Source organism: Oncorhynchus keta, chromosome 21 (genome assembly GCF_023373465.1).
Source record: "Oncorhynchus keta strain PuntledgeMale-10-30-2019 chromosome 21, Oket_V2, whole genome shotgun sequence".
NCBI lineage: Eukaryota > Metazoa > Chordata > Actinopteri > Salmoniformes > Salmonidae > Oncorhynchus > Oncorhynchus keta.
In genome coordinates, this window is record NC_068441.1 from 37387311 (window position 1) to 37407821 (window position 20511).

General features: G+C 41.7%; 2 protein-coding genes across 9 annotated transcripts in view; one reads left to right on the top strand and one right to left on the bottom strand.

Moving 5' to 3' along the window:
- Positions 1-20511, bottom strand: part of LOC127910360 (uncharacterized) — a 295811-nt gene that overhangs the window by 99442 nt on the left and 175858 nt on the right. The gene's annotated exons all lie outside the window — the stretch shown is intronic.
- Positions 1-20511, top strand: part of LOC118399698 (protein bicaudal D homolog 2-like) — a 30127-nt gene that overhangs the window by 6767 nt on the left and 2849 nt on the right. For all 8 annotated transcript variants that reach the window (XR_008074537.1, XR_008074538.1, XR_008074535.1 and 5 more), the window contains 6 exons: positions 12120-12332; positions 13271-13423; positions 13750-14208; positions 14879-15889; positions 16153-16304; positions 17774-18020. Coding sequence is in view for 1 of the 8 variants with exons in the window: in XM_052473815.1 (XP_052329775.1) it covers positions 12120-12332; positions 13271-13423; positions 13750-14208; positions 14879-15889; positions 16153-16304; positions 17774-18020 (2235 nt within the window). In the remaining 7 variants the exon portion in view is untranslated. The remainder of the gene's footprint in view (positions 1-12119; positions 12333-13270; positions 13424-13749; positions 14209-14878; positions 15890-16152; positions 16305-17773; positions 18021-20511) is intronic.

Here is a 20511-nt window from a genome sequence, read left to right on the forward strand (position 1 = left end):
TTGTTAGATATTACTGCACTGTTGGAGCTAGAAACACAAGCATTTTGCTACACCCGCAATAACATCTGCTGAGCACGGGTATGTGACAAATAAAATTTGATTTAATTGATCATATTTTGTAAACAGTCCTAAGAAAGGTCTAAATCTCCCGCTGGGTTCTAAGATGGTTCACCCCTATCTCTCTCTGAGGAAGGTTTATGGACTGGACCTAGGAGTATTGCGTGTTCGGAAACCCGGAAGTTGAGTTATTTGCGTAGGGCTCCCTATTGGTTCATTCTAGTAATTTGAGTGAAAAACTTAGAGCTCAACTAGTTTCCAAGTCGGACATTTCAGAGTTTCCTAGTTCCCACTAGCATGTGAACACTGCATATGCTCAGAGCAGGGGGGGACTAAGACTTGGGGGACAAGTAGTATCATTGAGAAAGGATATATTTTTCTCCTCAGTAGCTAGGACCAGCATCAGAGAGAATTGGGCCAAAAATTAAACTCATATCTCTACTGATTAAACTACATTAGAATGAAAATATATGTATTTATTCAGATAGCCCTACTTTTGGTGTTTGTAAAAACAGACATAGGAGTTTGAGAAAGAGATAGAGAGAGAGGCATCAGATGGGATATGTATAACCAAGGCAAGCTAGTAGGCTCACCACATTCCTGTTATACACATTATCACACTAACACCCTCTTATTCATGGAATGCCCAGGTCAGCAAAACCTTAGCTTAGTTAACACAGTAATTACATGTTTATTTGCTGACCTTTACGTGAACCGCTTACAGTACATCCGTGTGGGATTGTCTGTTCCTGTGAAGCCGACGTCACACTCACGCAGACACATGCACACGCACACACTGAGCGCTTGTTACGTACGTGGACATGGGGTCAGACAGAGGCTTAGACACAGGTGGAGGTAGTTAACACTAAGCTCCTCATGTCTCCGACAGGTCTCCCGCCTCGCTTCAACTCTACTGCGCAAAACACACTTCAGGAACTATTAGACAGTGCAAAAACAGGCCTAGGGTTCGTCCAACCAGAATTTCTGGAAAACCTGGGAGTTTTGGGAAAGTTACTTTTGCAACCCTACCAGAAACTTTGGGACAGTGCAACAACAGTCCTCTAATCAATGACAATCCTTTAATGTTTATATGTATTTCCATTAGGCCCTATTCTTTAATCAATGATCACATATGTGATCTGGAGTCCATCACATGACATGTCAGAGAGTGTCCAAAGTATAAAGCAACACAGGAGTGACATGCTGTAGATATGTTCTCAAGAGCAGGCGATTGTATGAAAATTACTGTCTGTATTTTGTCCACTGAAGGCATGTGGCCTATAATTATGTGAAAGTCTGTATTGTAATTATGACTTATAGTTCACTACAGTTTAACAACAGTGTTGTCACAGTTCCTCAGGGAGAGGGGGCTGTATAAAGTAGCACTGTTTGTTCAGTAAGGCCTCTTCTGTTGATCTGTACATTTTGTGGTACCCTTTCACTTAGGAACTATTTTAATTTGTATTAGGATATTGAATTATAATTTAGAATATTTGTGTATGTTTAATTCACAAATGGAATAATTTAATTCATAATTTGAATTTGTATGTCATTATTTGAAACGGAAATGAATGCAAATGGCATTTTTCTGTTTTTGTGACACTCCCTTCTAATGCAGCCTGTGATCATCATAGACGGGAACAGAAGGCACGTCCATACTCCAGGGAGTAGCTCATAGCCAAAACGGTTCAAATGCTAGAGCCAAATTCATAGGAAGAAAATAAATTCAACATGCAATATTGGCTTCAGAAACCTGCTGGCTTCAGAAGTTTCTGTTTACCACAGTGAATGTTTGATTCTATCTGTTCTCCTATACCTTTCCTGTCAGGAAAAGGACCAGGATGTTGTCACTGGTTTTGAAATCTAAATTGAAAGAACTCAATTTGAAAACGGAATCTGTATGTATTTTAGAAGTTGAATATAGGAAACTTTGGTAACACTTTACTCGACACCCAGTGTCATAACGTGTTATGACACTGTCATAACCATGTCATAATATGTCATAACCATGTCATAACCATGTCATCATGTCATAACCATGTCATCATGTCATAACCATGTCATCATGTCATAACCATGTCATCATATGTCATAACCATGTCATAATATGTCAAAACCATGTCATAACCATGTCATATGTCATAACCATGTCATAACCATGTCATCATATGTCATAACCATGTCATAATATGTCAAAACCATGTCATAACCATGTCATATGTCATAACCATGTCATATGTCATAACCATGTCATAACCATGTCATCATATGTCATAACCATGTCATCATATGTCATAACCATGTCATAATATGTCATAACCATGTCATAACCATGTCATCATATGTCATAACCATGTCATCATATGTCATAACCATGTCATCATATGTCATAACCATGTCATCATATGTCATAACCATGTCATCATATGTCATAACCATGTCATCATATGTCAAAACCATGTCATAATATGTCATAACCATGTCATCATATGTCATAACCATGTCATAATATGTCAAAACCATGTCATAACCATGTCAAAACCATGTCATAACCATGTCATAACCATGTCATCATATGTCATAACATGTCATCATATGTCATAACCATGTCATAATCATGTCATAACCATGTCATAACCATGTCATAACCATGTCATAACCATGTCATAACCATGTCATAACCATGTCATCATATGTCATAACCATGTCATAACCATGTCATCATATGTCATAACCATGTCATCATATGTCATAACCATGTCATAACCATGTCATCATATGTCATAACCATGTCATAACCATGTCATAACCATGTCATAACCATGTCATAACCATGTCATCATATGTCATAACCATGTCAGCATATGTCATAACCATGTCATCATATGTCATAACCATGTCATCATATGTCATAACCATGTCATCATATGTCATAACCATGTCATAATATGTCATAACCATGTCATAACCATGTCATAACCATGTCATAACCATGTCATAACCATGTCATCATATGTCATAACCATGTCATCATATGTCATAACCATGTCATAATATGTCATAACCATGTCATCATATGTCATAACCATGTCATCATATGTCATAACCATGTCATAATATGTCATAACCATGTCATATGTCATAATATGTCAAAACCATGTCATAATATGTCATAACCATGTCATAATATGTCATAACCATGTCATAATATGTCATAACCATGTCATAACCATGTCATAATATGTCAAAACCATGTCATAACCATGTCATAACCATGTCATAATATGTCATAACCATGTCATCATATGTCATAACCATGTCATCATATGTCATAACCATGTCATCATATGTCATAACCATGTCATCATATGTCATAACCATGTCATAATATGTCATAACCATGTCATAACATGTCATAACATGTCATAACATGTCATAACCATGTCATAACCATGTCATAATATGTCATAACCATGTCATAATATGTCAAAACCATGTCATAATGTCAAAACCATGTCATATGTCAACCATGTCATAATATGTCAAAACCATGTCATAACCATGTCAAAACCATGTCATAACCATGTCATAATATGTCAAAACCATGTCATAACCATGTCATAATATGTCAAAACCATGTCAAAACCATGTCATAATGTCAAAACCATGTCATAATATGTCAACCATGTCATAATATGTCAAAACCATGTCATAACCATGTCATCATATGTCATAACCATGTCATCATATGTCATAACCATGTCATCATATGTCATAACCATGTCATATGTCAAAACCATGTCATAACCATGTCATAATATGTCAAAACCATGTCATAACCATGTCATAATATGTCAAAACCATGTCATAACCATGTCATCATATGTCATAACCATGTCATATGTCATAACCATGTCATAATGTCATAATATGTCAAAACCATGTCATAACCATGTCATAATATGTCAAAACCATGTCATAACCATGTCATAATATGTCATAATATGTCAAAACCATGTCATAACCATGTCATAATATGTCATAATATGTCATAACCATGTCATAATATGTCAAAACCATGTCATAACCATGTCATAATATGTCATAATATGTCAAAACCATGTCATAATATGTCATATGTCATAACCATGTCATAATATGTCATATGTCAAAACCATGTCATAACCATGTCATAATATGTCATAATATGTCAAAACCATGTCATAATATGTCATAATATGTCAAAACCATGTCATAACCATGTCATAATATGTCATAATATGTCAAAACCATGTCATAACCATGTCATAATATGTCATAATATGTCATAACCATGTCATAATATGTCATAATATGTCATATGTCATAATATGTCAAAACCATGTCATAACCATGTCATAATATGTCAAAACCATGTCATAACCATGTCATAATATGTCAAAACCATGTCATAACCATGTCATAATATGTCATAACCATGTCATGTCATAACCATGTCATAATATGTCATAACCATGTCATGTCATAACCATGTCATGTCATAACCATGTCATATGTCATAACCATGTCATATGTCATAACCATGTCATATGTCATAACCATGTCATATGTCATAACCATGTCATATGTCATAACCATGTCATATGTCATAACCATGTCATATGTCATAACCATGTCATATGTCATAACCATGTCATAACCATGTCGTCATACGTCATAACCATGTCATAATATGTCAAAACCATGTCATAATATGTCATATGTCATAACCATGTCATAACATGTCATAACCATGTCATAATATGTCATATGTCATAACCATGTCATAACCATGCCATACCCATGTCATACCCATGTCATAACCATGTCATCATATGTCATAACCATGTCATCATATGTCATAACCATGTCATCATATGTCATAACCATGTCATCATATGTCATAACCATGTCAAAACCATGTCATAATATGTCATAACCATGTCATAATATGTCATAACGGCTGACATAACTTGTCAAAACCTGTAATAATATGGTCAAAACACTGTCATGACACATATATTTAGACCTGTTGTGACATATAATGCATTATTTCATGGCTGTTTATGACACCAACATAAGAGTGTCAAAACCCACAAAACCTACCACACAAGGCAGAACATTCCATGACACCATAGCCTACTTATCAACAGTAAGTTTGTTATATTTTCTGAAACTGACCATATTAAATTATCATTGTAATTGCACACAAAGTCATATCAGACATGCAGCTACATTACATTTTTTAGACCTCTGGTTCATCCTTGGGAGCAATTTCCAAATGCCTGAACGTACCACGTTCATCTGTACAAACAATAGTACGCAAGTATAAACACCATCCGACCACGCAGCCGTCATACCGCTCAGGAATTAGACGTGTTCTGTCTTCTTGAGATGAACGTACTTTGGTGCAAAAAGTGCAAATCAATCCCAGAACAACCTTGTGAAGATGCTGGAGGAAACAGGTACAAAAGTATCTATATCCACAGTAAAACGAGTCCTATATCGACATAACCTGAAAGGCCGCTCAGCAAGGAAGAAGGCACTGCTCCAAAACTGCCATAAAAAAGCCACACTACTGTTTGCAACTGCACATGGGGACAAAGATCGTACTTTTTGGAGAAATGTCCTCTGGTCTGCTGAAACAAAAATAGAACTGTTTGGCCATAATGACCATCGTTATGTTTGGAGGAAAAAGTGGGAGGCTTGAAAGCAGAAGAACACCATTCCAACTGTGATGCATGGGGGTGGCAGCATCATGTTGTGGGGGTGCTTTGCTGCAGGAGGGACTGATGCACTTCACAAAATAGATGGCATCATGGAAAATTATGTGGATATATTGAAGCAACATCTCAAGACATCAGTCAGCAAATTGGTCTTCCAAATGGACAATGACCCCAAGCATACTTCCAAAGTTGTGGCAAAATGGCTTAAGGACAACAAAGTCAAGGTATTGGAGTGGCGATCACAAAGGAATAACCTCAATCCTATAGACAGTTTGTGAGCAGAACTGAAAAAGCGTGTGTGAGCAAGGAGGCCTACAAACCTGACTCAGTTACACAAATCAAATCAAATCAAATTTGATTTGTCACATACACATGGTTAGCAGATGTTAATGCGAGTGTAGCAAAATGCTTGTGCTTCTAGTTCCGACAATGCAGTGATAACCAACAAGTAATCTAACTAACAATTCCAAAACTACTGTCTCATACACAGTGTAAGGGGATAAAGAATATGTACATAAGGATATATGAATGAGTGATGGTACAGGGCAGCATACAGTAGATGGTATCGAGTACAGTATATACATATGAGATGAGTATGTAGACAAAGTAAACAAAGTGGCATAGTTAAAGTGGCTAGTGATACATGTATTACATAAGGATGCAGTCGATGATATAGAGTACAGTATATACGTATGCATATGAGATGAATAATGTAGGGTAAGTAACATAAGGTAGCATTGTTTAAAGTGGCTAGTGATATATTTACATCATTTCCCATCAATTCCCATTATTAAAGTGGCTGGAGTTGGGTCAGTGACAATGACAGTGTGTTGGCAGCAGCCACTCAATGTTAGTGGTGGCTGTTTAACAGTCTGATGGCCTTGAGATAGAAGCTGTTTTTCAGTCTCTCGGTCCCAGCTTTGATGCACCTGTACTGACCTCGCCTTCTGGATGATAGCGGGGTGAACAGGCAGTGGCTCGGGTGGTTGATGTCCTTGATGATCTTTATGGCCTTCCTGTAACATCGGGTGGTGTAGGTGTCCTGGAGGGCAGGTAGTTTGCCCCCGGTGATGCGTTGTGCAGACCTCACTACCCTCTGGAGAGCCTTACGGTTGAGGGCGGAGCGGTTGCCGTACCAGGCGGTGATACAGCCCGCTCTGTCTGAAGGAATGGGCCAAATTTCATCCTGAAGTAAATCATTCTCTCTACTATTATTTTGACATTTCACATTCTTAAAATAAAGTGGTGATCCTAACTGACCTAAGACAGGAACTTTTTAATAGGATTAAGTGTCGGGAATTGTGAAACTGAGTTTAGAGGTATTTGGCTAAGGTGTATGTAAGCTTCCGAATTCAACTGCTGCCACCACCATGCTTCACTGTAGGGATGGTGTCAGGTTTCCTCCAGATGTGACGATTGACATTCAGGCCAAAGAGTTCAATCTTGGTTTCATCAGAACAGAGAATCTTGTTTCTCATGGTTTGAGAGTCTTCAAAGTGCCTTTTGGCAAACCTCAAGCGGGCTGTTATGTGCCTTTTACTGAGGAGTGGCTTCCGTCTTGCCACTCTACCATAAACCTGTTTTCACTTTGTCATTATGGGGTATTGTGTGTAGATTGATGAGATGTATTTATTTTGTAAATCTATTTTAGAAAAAGGCTGTAACGTAACAAAATGTGGGAAAAGTCAAGGGTTCTGAATACTTTCCGAAGGCACTGTAAGCAGCACGTGAGTTTCAAGTATGAGGAAGATCGTTTTCACCATAAAATTACATGCGTAATCACAATTGTGGTCACTTTTCCTGCTAATGGAACATTCGTCCTTATAGCCTACTGCCATGTGCGCATTACTGCGTTTATAATGTGAAGAAAAGGCCTAATTATTTATCAACATTTTAAGCTAAATGTTCTGATCTGTTGCGTCAGCCATATTGTGTAAAATGTTTTATTTGATTTATTTCTTGCACAGAATAGGTCAACTTCTGTACTATGGGGATAGTAAATTGACATAGGCAAATGCTTTTGCTGTTCATTAGGCCTACACACCTTGTTGGCTGACGAAAAGTAATTATGGACAGTTCTTCCAATATTTTCAATATGCACCTCGGAATTGGCTAAGGCCACGCGCAGTTGCTTCCTCTGTGACTGTCTTCACTTGTAGCCTGTGAGAAAGACCCAATCACATGAACAAGAGCCATGTGAGTGAGAGGCGTATCGGATTGCGCAGCACTCAGAGAGAAGGGCACAACGCAGCACTCCGGGCCGCAAAAGGCATGGATTTTTTAGGGTGCATTACGGCCACAAAGGGGATGCCGCTGTGAAATTCGAGGCATTATCAAGTGATTGTCAAATTGGGAAGGAGAAACTATTGAAGTGTGTACAGCCTGCACAAAAAAAACAGAGATCATGCCTTTCAAGCAACTTTTTTCAAATTATCATTATGGTCTCATCATGCTGCCTTAGAGTGTATTAAAATTCAAAACATATAGCCCAATGTTCGTAAAACAACTAAAGTTCCATTAATAACTCTAAATGAAGAATATAGGAATACCTATTATTTTGTTAACTGCTCAACACAGAATAGCCGCATGTGCGGGCTCCCTCAAATCCTTTGTATTCTTTATACTTTATACTATTAAATAATGCCACAGAATTCTTAGCAAATCCTGTCTGCTAAATGAACTAGTGTAGCCATTTTACGTAGCCACATCAGGACCTAACATAAGGACAAATCAGAGTATGCTATTATTTTCTTAAGAAATAGACTACATTTTCTTCATATCATGCTTCTTTAGACCTGTCTAAAATAAATAATGGATTTATTGTGAAGGTGGAGGCTATATTACATGGATTTACTAGACTTTTTAAAATGTAGATGTTCCAAGGGTCTGCCTCAGTGGCTTGTAGGAAGCCAGGAGATGCAAAATGTGTTATGTTAATTAACGGTCAATTACCGTGAGACCGACAGTTATTTGCTTGACAATCAAATTTCGTGACTGCCACAGCCCTAGTCATGACAGTGTTATGGCAAGTTATCTCAGCTGTTATGACATATTATGACATAGTTATGACCGTGTCATAACATATTAAAACAGCCAAAAACAGGAAGCAAATTTGAATCTCTAAATAGATTAATTTAAATGCATCTAGCTATACGTTCAAGGATGAAAAATAAGACGTACAACTAGCTTAGCAGTTCACCTTTCAACCTATCATTTGCTAACATAATTAGTTTCAATTTTGAAGATGTTTTCTAAAACAATTGCGCTAGAATGACTATTTCAGCTAACTAGCATTGTCACCTCCAGATTGTGAAGCCAGAGCTTTTGGTGTTAATGACATGCTATCTATCAAGAAGTTCGAAGATAGCTGTTGTTGATTGCAAGCACTGCATCCACATTATGGTACAATCAGTGCTGGGAAAAGTACCCAATTGTCATAACTGAGTAAAAGTAAAGATAACTTAATAGAGAATTACTCAAGTAAAAGTGAAAGTACCCCAGTAAAATAAAATGTGAGTAAAAGTCTAAAAGTATTTGGTTTTAAATATACTTAACTATCTAAAGTAAATGTAATTACTAAGCTATACATACGTATGTATCAAAAATAGAAGTCTAAATAATGTAATATTCCTTATATTATATTAACCCACCCTGACAGCACAATATTTTTTTATATATATTTTTACAGATAGCCAGGGGCACAACCCAAGGAAGACATCATTTACAAACAAGGCATATGTATTTAGTAAGTCCGCCAGACCAAGGCAGTAGGGATGACCAGGTATGTTCTCTTGATAAGTGTGTGAATTGGACCATTGTCCTTTCCTGCTAAGCATTAAAAATGTAACGAGTACTTTTGGGTGTCAGGGAAAATGTATGGAGTTAAAAGTATATTAAAAGTTGTCAAAAATATAAATAGTAAAGTACAGATACCCCCAAAAATATTTGTAATAAAGTACTTTACACCACTGGGTACAATTGATGGATAAGGAGGGATTGCTTTGGTAATGTTCTCCAGTCCTGTGAACATTATCGTCAGCTGGCCAGACAGAGAGGGAAGGTAGTGCTGTGCTGTACTGTACTGTGTGGTCGCTGGCAAGAGAGCCACTGATATGTGCTATATTAGACCCAGGGTCACTATGGGTGCAGTGGCTAATTAGATGACCCAGATGGGCAGCTGCCAGAAAAGCAAAGCAGCAACTGGATTCTAGTCTCTTGAATCACCACCCAGTCATTCAGCCCTGCTGCTGCTGTGTACTCTACTGTAGGTTAGACAAGTTGGCCACTACAGATTCTGCTCAGCTTATGAAGCAGCTGTCAGGTAGCAAGCAGTCTTTTGAACAGCCCTGCTCTAAGTGAACCATTCTGTAATTATGACTCCGTCCAGATCTCTCAGGTTCTGAGTGGGCTCCTCCTTGTTGGGAATTGAATATGCACACAGAACGGTGATGTAGCAGTGATGTATAAAAATGTAATAATACATGTCACCGTGTCAGAGAGAGAGAGAGATCTGGCTGAGTCAGTCGAAAGAGCACCCACCAAAATATTTCCCTTCAAGGGGGGAGAGAGAGAGATCTGGCTGAGTCAGTCGAAAGAGCACCCACCAAAATATTTCCCTTCAAGGGGGGAGAGGGAGAGATCTGGCTGAGTCAGTCGAAAGAGCACCCACCAAAATATTTCCCTTCAAGGGGGAGAGAGAGAGATCTGGCTGAGTCAGTCGAAAGAGCACCCACCAAAATATTTCCCTTCAAGGGGGAGAGAGAGAGAGATCTGGCTGAGTCAGTCGAAAGAGCACCCACCAAAATATTTCCCTTCAAGGGGGGAGAGAGAGAGATCTGGCTGAGTCAGTCGAAAGAGCACCCACCAAAATATTTCCCTTCAAGGGGGGAGAGAGAGAGATCTGGCTGAGTCAGTCGAAAGAGCACCCACCAAAATATTTCCCTTCAAGGGGGGAGAGAGAGAGATCTGGCTGAGTCAGTCGAAAGAGCACCCACCAAAATATTTCTCTTCAAGGGGGGAGAGAGAGAGATCTGCCTGAGTCAGTCGAAAGAGCACCCACCAAAATATTTCCCTTCAAGGGGGGAGAGAGAGAGATCTGGCTGAGTCAGTCGAAAGAGCACCCACCAAAATATTTCCCTTCAAGGGGGGAGAGAGAGAGATCTGGCTGAGTCAGTCGAAAGAGCACCCACCAAAATATTTCCCTTCAAGGGGGGAGAGAGAGAGATCTGGCTGAGTCAGTCGAAAGAGCACCCACCAAAATATTTCCCTTCAAGGGGGGAGAGAGAGAGATCTGGCTGAGTCAGTCGAAAGAGCACCCACCAAAATATTTCCCTTCAAGGGGGGAGCACTGCCTATCTGCCCCCCAGGCCTCTATTAGTAATGGAACATTTGCCTTGTCAGAATGTAGCAATGCTTCAGTGCTCCAACTAGCAACATTTTGTCATTGCGTCAGCCACACTGACATGCCGGTTTATTACAGGGTGCAGAGAATTAAAGGTTAGATGGACACAAGCGAGGCAGGAGAAGAACCCCGGGTTTTTGGACTGTTCTGCTCCAGAATCCTGTTACATCATCAGTTGGCACAGAGTGTTCCTGGCTATGTCCCAAATGGCACCCCTTTCTCTATATAGAGCCCTATGGGCCCTCATCAAAAGTAGTGCATTTTATAGGGAATAGGGTGCCATTTGGGACAAAGACCCTGTGATGCAGACTGAATGTTTTATAAGCCCAGGGGTCAACTGTCTGTGGGAATCTCACATTGATCTGTTCAAGCCATTTAAACTGTTGTTTTGTTTACCCTTGCTGGTTAATGATATCTGGTTTATCATACTAAATGTCTGTCTTAATCCTACATGTATCATATGTATTATTTATTATTATGACTATACTGTCTATTATGGTATTATGACTCTCAACCTGTCATGATGCTCACAACTGTTCATGCTCTGTCCTTCTGTCCTTCTTCCCCAATGTTGTACTCATATTCAATCCTGGTACTAATCCATGTCTGGGTATGCTTCTCCTCTCTTCTCCCCAGGTGTCCAGCCAGGCCTACTCCCCACATGGGAAGGTGTTCAGTCCTGGTACTAATCCATGTCTGGGTATGCTTCTCCTCTCTTCTCCCCAGGTGTCCAGCCAGGCCTACTCCCCACATGGGAAGGTGTTCAGTCCTGGTACTAATCCATGTCTGGGTATGCTTCTCCTCTCTTCTCCCCAGGTGTCCAGCCAGGCCTACTCCCCACATGGGAAGGTGTTCAGTCCTGGTACTAATGTATGTGTCTCCCTTCCTCTCCCCAGGCATTCGGCCAGGCCTACTCCACCCATAGGAAGGTGGCTGCAGATGGGGAGAGCAGGGAGGAGTCACTAATGCTGGAGTCAGCCAGTAAGGAGGCCCAATACCAGCAGATGGTCCTGGAGCTGCAGAACGAGCTGCGGTTGGCCAGGACTGCCCTCACCAGCAACCAATCAGAGAATGAGCGCCTGGCCTCTGTTGCCCTGGAGATGAGAGAGGTGAGCTGGAGGGTGGAGGACCTGCCCAAAACACAAACATGGTCAATGTGGAGAGGTCAAATCTCAATGTGCAAAGACTTGTGTATCTCACCAATCTGACGAAGAGGACCTAAACCGCTCAGTCTGTAATGATGAAGTAAAACAGGGACAATGGGACAGAGAAAGCGTGTCAGAGCTAATGGGATAGTGGGACAGAGCGAGAGCGTGTCAGAGCTAATGGGATAGTGGGAGCGTGTCAGAGCTAATGGGATAGTGGGACAGAGCGAGTCAGAGCTAATGGGATAGTGGGACAGAGCGAGTCAGAGCTAATGGGATAGTGGGACAGAGCGAGTCAGAGCTAATGGGATAGTGGGACAGAGCGAGTCAGAGCTAATGGGATAGTGGGACAGAGCGAGAGCGAGTCAGAGCTAATGGGATAGTGGGACAGAGAGAAAGCGAGTCAGAGCTAAGTGGGACTGGCAGAGGTTGAAACTGGTATGGAGTCTGTAAGGGTGGTTGATTGGTCAGCTGGCACCAGTCACACTGATGATGTAATAGTCGTCAGTGAGAGACACACTATTAGGCTCTCTCACTCTATGGCCTGGTTTGGTAACTGGATTTTGTTACCCCCTGGTTAAAGTTGCCACGGTGCCAAGATCTCATCCCAACACAGTTCCACTGACATACAGCCACATAAGATGCTGCTTTGACATTACTGTACAACCATTGGGTGCATTCTGGATCAAATCAACATGTCCTTGTATTGCACTCTCTGACATGATGTTTTCCTCTTTCACTTCTTCTCTCGCCCTTTTCTTCCCCTCTCTTCCCTCGTCTGTTGAAAGTGCCATATCCATTCAAGACAAACTTGCTTATGAACAAACTTTCTTGATGATATGCACACTTCCTTAAAGTAGCAGCCTACTTTCTGATATTTTTTCCTATGTTGTGCTGTGTAGAGTTCTGAGCTGGTGGAGCTGCAGCGCAGCCAACTGCGTGATGACATCAGAGAGTATAAGGTGCGAGAGGCACGCCTGCTGCAGGACTATAGTGAGCTGGAGGACGAGAACATCTCCCTACAGAAACAGGTGTCCCTGCTCCGACAGAGCCAGGTGAGAGGAAGGGCAAGGGACCAGGACTGGGGCAGGAAAGGGGAAGTGGGAGGGAGGAGGCTTCCACTGAGGCAGGAAAATAAATGGGCACTGTTGGGTATGGAGATGAGGGCAGGATGAGGGCTTTTATGGGTAATGGGTAGAGGTAAAGGTTGTAGAGTGGCCAATACACTTTGGGTGGTAAAGTGACAGGACCAACGAATTAGGCCATTGATACAAGAACCAACTGGTGGGGATGAGACAAAACAATGCTTTTGTAATGAGGAATGGAAGGGATTCTCCGTATTTACTTAGTGATTCCTCTGATGTGCTGTGGACTCTCTTAGGTGGAGTTTGAGGGTCTGAAGCATGAGATCTGTCGTCTGGAAGAGGACTCCCAGTGCCTCCACAGCCAGTTGGAGGAGGCCATGCGCCTGCGGGAGATCGCCGAGCACCAGCTGACCGAGGCTCTGGAGACCATTAAGACTGAGCGCGAGCAGAAGGCCGCCCTGCGTAAAGAACTGTCCCACTACATGACCATTGGGGACAACCTGTTACCGTACCACCACAGCCCCCTGAACATCTCCCTGGACGGCTTCAAGTTCAGAGAGGATCCCACTGCTGCCACGAACGAACCCAACAATGATGACTCGTTCCATGGCTATGAGAACGGCCTGGCTAAGATGGCTGCAGACTGCAACGAGGATAACAGAGCCAAGCTCCGGCCCGCCCCCAGCCTAGTGGATGACCTGCTGAGTGAACTCAACATCTCAGAGATCCAGAAACTCAAGCAGCAGCTCATGCAGGTATGGATAACTCTGTTTACAGATGACACATTTCAGATGACCACATAGTAGCAGCAGGCAAGGACTTTAAACATGGTTAGCCTGTTTGCTTTATTCACAGTCAACTGTCAAGGTGTCAACTTCCCTGGTAAAGAAATAAAGTAATTCTTAGCGTTATCGAGCTTATCAAGCTTTGTGTGTGATGCATGGAAAATAGATAGGCTTACATCCCTCCAGCTGTAAACAGTCCTTTGCCTTATGGTTGGAAAGTCCATTAAGCTTTGAGGAGCACAGTGGTCATCCATTTAGGGACATTGATTACTTATACTGACCTGAGCGGCAGAGTCAAAGACACATCAATGGAACCCTATGTGGGACTTGATGGGCTACATGGACTGATTAGAATACTTCTCTTATCCAAGTGAATAAATACGCTGTGAAATTCTTGAGTGATAGTGTCTCACACTAGTGTGAAAACCTTAATTCGTATGGCATTTTGGGTTACACTTCATTCCAGTGCCAGCTATTTAGCTTGTATTTACATAGAAATTGTATAGTAAAATGGTAAATACACAGTAATTGCCTAATAATTTCTCAATCCATACTAATAAACTCCAAGCTGAAATAGGACTGTGATGCAGACATTTCTCATTGCTGTTGTGTGACTGTGTCCAATGTCTGTGTTGTCCAGGTTGAGCGGGAGAAGGTAGCACTACTTTCCTCCCTGCAGGAGGCCCAGAAGCAGCTAGAGGTGGCCCACGGGACTCTGTCTGAGCAGCAGGAGATAGTAGGACGTCTCACCGAGAACCTCAGCGCCATGAGGAAACTCCAGGCCAGCAAGGAGCGCCACTCGGCCATGGACAGCGAGAAGGAGCGTGACAGCCGTGACGACGGTGACGGGGACTACTACGAGCTGGACATCAACGGGCCTGAGATCCTGCAGTGTAAGTACACAGTGGCTGTGTCCGAGGCCGGGGAACTCAGACAGGAGCTTAAGACTCTTAAAGCAGAGTACCAGTCATGCCGGAGCCAGTACGAGGAGGAGCGAGCCCACCTGGAGAGCAACGTGGCAGGGCTGAGCGAGAAGCTAGCTTCCCTGGAGAAGAGCAGCCGGGTGGAGCATGAGGAGATGGAGCGCCTGGAGAAGGACCTGCGGCGGGTGAGCGAGTCGGCAGGGGAGTCGCAGGGAAGTCTGAATGTGGCGCAGGACGAACTGGTGGTGTTCAGTGAGGAGCTGGCCAACCTCTACAACCACGTGTGCATGTGCAACAACGAGACGCCCAACCGCGTCATGCTTGACTACTACAAGGAGGGCAAGGCCAGCGTAGGTGGCGGGGGCGGCCGGGAGGGGAAAGGACGACGTCTGTCCCACGTTCTGCTCTCCAACGGGCTGGTCCCTGATACTGACCCCAGTAAACCTGAAGCCAATGACCCAGCCGCCCCAGCCCCAGAATCCCGCCCAGAGCCTATGAACATCTATAACCTGGTGGCCATCATCAGGGACCAGATCCGTCACCTGCAGCAGGCGGTGGACCGCACCACAGAGCTGTCCCGCCAGAGGATGGCCACCATGGAGCTGAGCACCGTGGCTGATAACGACAGCGAGGCCTGCATGGGGGAGATCCTCAAACTCAAGTCCCTCCTCAGCACCAAGAGGGAGCAGATCGCCACCCTGAGGACCGTGCTCAAAGCCAACAAACATGTGAGCAGGAGTTTGTGAGTGTATGCATGCTTGAGTGTGTGTTGGTGTGTGCATGAGCAGTTGATACTGTTTAAAAGTGAAGGTGATACTGTATGAAATTCACAGTAGTTGAGAGTATTTACTTTGTGTGTAGGAGTTCAGACAGAGTTAAAATTAGCAAAAGGTCAAGATAACCCAGTAACCTGTGACCCCAGCCCTCCATTATAATAAACTTGGCAATAATGTATTTATTCTATTCTACTCTGCTCTATTCTACTCTGTAGACGGCTGAGGTGGCGCTGGCCAACCTGAAGAGTAAATACGACAACGAGAAGACCATGGTGAGGGATACCATGTTGAAGCTCCGCAACGAGCTGAAGGCTCTGAAAGAAGACGCTGCCACCTTCTCCTCACTACGGGCCATGTTCGCAACAAGGCAAGGCTTAGTCGATACACGCTAAGAGCAGTTATCAGTAGGCCTACTCAGTCTGCTTTTAATACACCAAGAAATAAGGCACCTTTGGAACCTTATTCATCTATACACTCTTAGAAAAAAAGGTGCCATCTAGAACCTAAAAGGGTTATTTGGCTGTCCCCATAAGAGAATCCTTTAAATAACCCTTTTTGGTTCTAGGTAGCACTTTTTAGAGTTTTGTGTAGAACCCTTTACACAGAGGGTTCTGTCCTATGGGGACAGCCGAATAACCCTTTTTGAACCCATTTTTCTAAGAGGGTAAATGTTGTCCACACCCATCATATCCAAACAAGGGGTAGGTCTTCAAAGGTCTATTGGAATTCAGTAGTTGACATTTATTGGAATAAATAGTTGAAATATGAATTGTTCATGTTATACAAAGGTGAAAATCATTAAAATTAAACCCTATATTATATTTTTATTAATCTACTATAGTGGGCTTTTTCCCCCATATTATCCATCTCTTCCCTCTTGAACTATTTAGAAAATCTAAGGGAATAAGAACAGAACAGATTGGTCCCTTTTAGCTATAAGTGAGAGACCAGTGAGCTTTTAGGTAGTTGAGGAGCTGTTTTTCTGCCAGAGTCTGCATATGTGTGTGTAGGAGAAACAGGGCATTGTGGGAACTGTCTGATGTAATACTGAAGTGACTCAGAGTCCGCTGGCAGGCTCCTCCTGACAGCATCTGGAAAATGTGGCTCTGTGAGTCTAAATGGAGAAAACATGCACCGACTGGCAGCAGCAGAAAAATAAGATTTGTGCCACCTGGTGGAGAAAGTTATACATTGATCTTGGGTGTTATTGAGTAGATTTACATGCTCACTAATAATTCGATATTTAACTGATTATGGCAGTAGGCAGATTATGCAATAGTCATGTAAACACCTTACTCTGCTTATCTTAAATCGGCGTAAGGTCAAAATAAAAGTAAGCATACGCCGATTAAAATACCTGGTTTTCTGATCTTTTGAATTATTAGGACATGTGAAGATGCGCATGTGCTAGCACCAGCCAAGCAAGCCTCCCTCTTTAGCGCGAGCATCTTAGAAGTATTTTCCAAACTCAAAATCAATTATGCTTCTCGAAATTAGTGTTCGCTGTGGGAGAACATTTATTTGTATTGCTGATTCTCTGTGTTTATCAGAGTGCCATCAGCTAGCCTGATTTCAGATGTGTCCATGTAAACAGGATTATTAGGCAGATCGTTTTTCTTGCAAAGCATGTAAACGGTTTACTCTAACTATTATATTAATCTAGCCAAAAAAATCACATTATTGTGTGCATGTAACCGCACTCAATGTTGGACTCATGCTACTCTCTCTCTTATATCTTGCTTTCTTTCTCTCTCCCCCCCTCTCTCCATCCTCTCCTCTTTCTCCCTTCTTTCTCTCTCACTCCCTCTGTCCCCCCTCCCTCTCTCTCTCTCTCAGGTGTGATGAGTACGTAACTCAGCTGGACGAGATGCAGAGACAGCTGGTTGCAGCGGAGGACGAGAAGAAGACCCTGAACTCCCTGCTCCGCATGGCCATCCAGCAGAAGCTTGCCCTGACCCAGCGTCTGGAGGACCTGGAGTTTGATCATGAGCAGGCGCGCCGTGGTGGGGTTACAGGAACAACGACGAGCAGTCGGGGCAAGACCTCGTCGGCGCGGGGCAAAGGGGCCTCGGCCAATCATCACGTAAGTCAGAGATGCTCCTGCTGGGTCCTCCCCGAGCCCCACGGCATCCTGGGAGGCCCCATAGTCCTCTGCAGAGAAGAGTACAATATCTACTGTGACCTTTGAACTCTATAACCTCCATCATAACCTCTAACCTCTCATCACGCTTTGCACTGCTGAGCTTCACCGGCATGGTTCTGTCAAGGATGTTGCTGTAACCATGACAATGGTGGCTAACGGTGTAGCATGTATGCGTTATTACATGACTTTAGAGCAGGAGTGTACATGGCATAATCTGTGACTATGTTATGCCATGATTATGACAGTGTTATGTAGCTCTTATGACGAGAGGTTTTGAGGAAAGTGTAAGAGACTATAACCGTCAGTCAGACAGGCAGACAAAGACAGGCAGGCAGACAGACTTAAGGCTCTTTCACTGCCAGAGGCTTCTACCTGCTGCTTCTGTCTGGTCCAAAACCACTCAGGGATAACTAAAGAAGTGCAATTACATGTACTGTAGCTACTAAATAAAACTGTGAGTTTAGGCACTTTAGTGTTTTGATATCATAAAGTGATTATGTGTGATGTGGTTTGTTTTCGTGGCATTTTATGTAATGGAGATTGTCGAACAAGGTTTGTTCTGAAGAGAAATACCAGAGCATTGATACATTAGGCTTAGTTAAAGTTAGGAATAAGCATTTAAACATGGGTCCGGTTTTGTATAAATGAAACCAAGAAATGGTTATCAGCATAGGATGGTTGTGAAATGTTTATTGAGGGTTTTCAGGACAACATTACTGAGGATTAGAAACTCCATATACTCTACTCTACTGAGGACTATATAGTCTACTCTAATGAGAACTATATACTCTACTCTACTGAGGACTGTATACTCTACTGAGGACTATATACTCTACTCTAATGAGAACTGTATACTCTACTGAGGACAATATACTCTACTCTACTGAGGACTATATACTCTAATGAGGACAATATACTCTACTCTACTGAGGACTGTATACTCTACTGGGGACAATATACTCTACTCTACTGAGGACTGTATACTCTACTGAGGACGATATACTCTACTCTACTGAGGACTATATACTCTAATGAGGACAATATACTCTACTCTACTGAGGACTAAATACTCTAATGAGGACTATATACTCTACTCTTATGAGAACTATATACTCTACTCTAATGAGGACTATATACTCTAATGAGGACTATATACTCTAATGAGGTCTATATACTCTACTCTAATGAGGATTATATACTCTACGGAGGACTATATACTCTAATCTAATGAGGACTATACTCTACTAAGGACTATATACTCTACTCTACTGAGGACTATATACTCTACTGAGGATTATATACTCTACTCTAATGAGGACTATATACTCTACTGAGGATTATATACTCTACTCTAATGAGGATTATATACTCTACGGAGGACTATATACTCTAATCTAATGAGGACTATACTCTACTAAGGACTATATACTCTACTCTACTGAGGACTATATACTCTACTGAGGATTATATACTCTACTCTAATGAGGACTATATACTCTAATGAGGACTATATACTCTACTCTACTGAGGGCTGTATACTTTACTGAGGACTATATACTCTACTCCACTGACTATATACTCTACTCTAATGAAAGATGATATACTCTACTCTAATGAGGACTATACACTCTACTGAGGACTATATACTCTAATCTAATGAGGACTATACACTCTACTGAGGACTGTATACTCTACTGAGGACTGTATACTCTACTGAGGACTATATACTCTACTGAGGACTGTATACTCTACTGAGGACTATATACTCTACTCTAATGAAAACGATATACTCTACTGAGGACTGTATATGCTACTGAGGACAATATACTCTACTGAGGACTATATACTCTACTCTAATGAGAAATATGCTCTACTCTACTGAGGACTATATACTCTACTGAGGACTATATACTCTACTCTAATGAAAATGATATACTCTACTGAGGACTGTATATGCTACTGAGGACAATATACTCTACTCTACTGAGGACTATATACTCTACTCTAATGAGAAATATGCTCTACTCTACTGAGGACTATATACTCTAATCTAATGAGGACTATATACTCTAATCTAATGAGGACTATATACTCTAATCTAATGAGGACTATACTCTACTAGGGACTATATACTCTACTCTACTGAGGACTATATACTCTACTCGAATGAGGACTATATACTCTACTCGAATGAGGACTATATACACTACTGAGGACTATATACTCTACTCTACTGAGGACTATATACTCTACTCTAATGAGGACTATATACTCTAATGAGGACTATATACTCTACTCTAATGAGGACTATATACTCTACTGAGGACTATATACTCTACTCTAATGAGGACTATATACTCTACTCCACTGACTATATACTCTTCTCTAATGAGGACTATATACTCTAATGAGAAATATGCTCTACTCTACT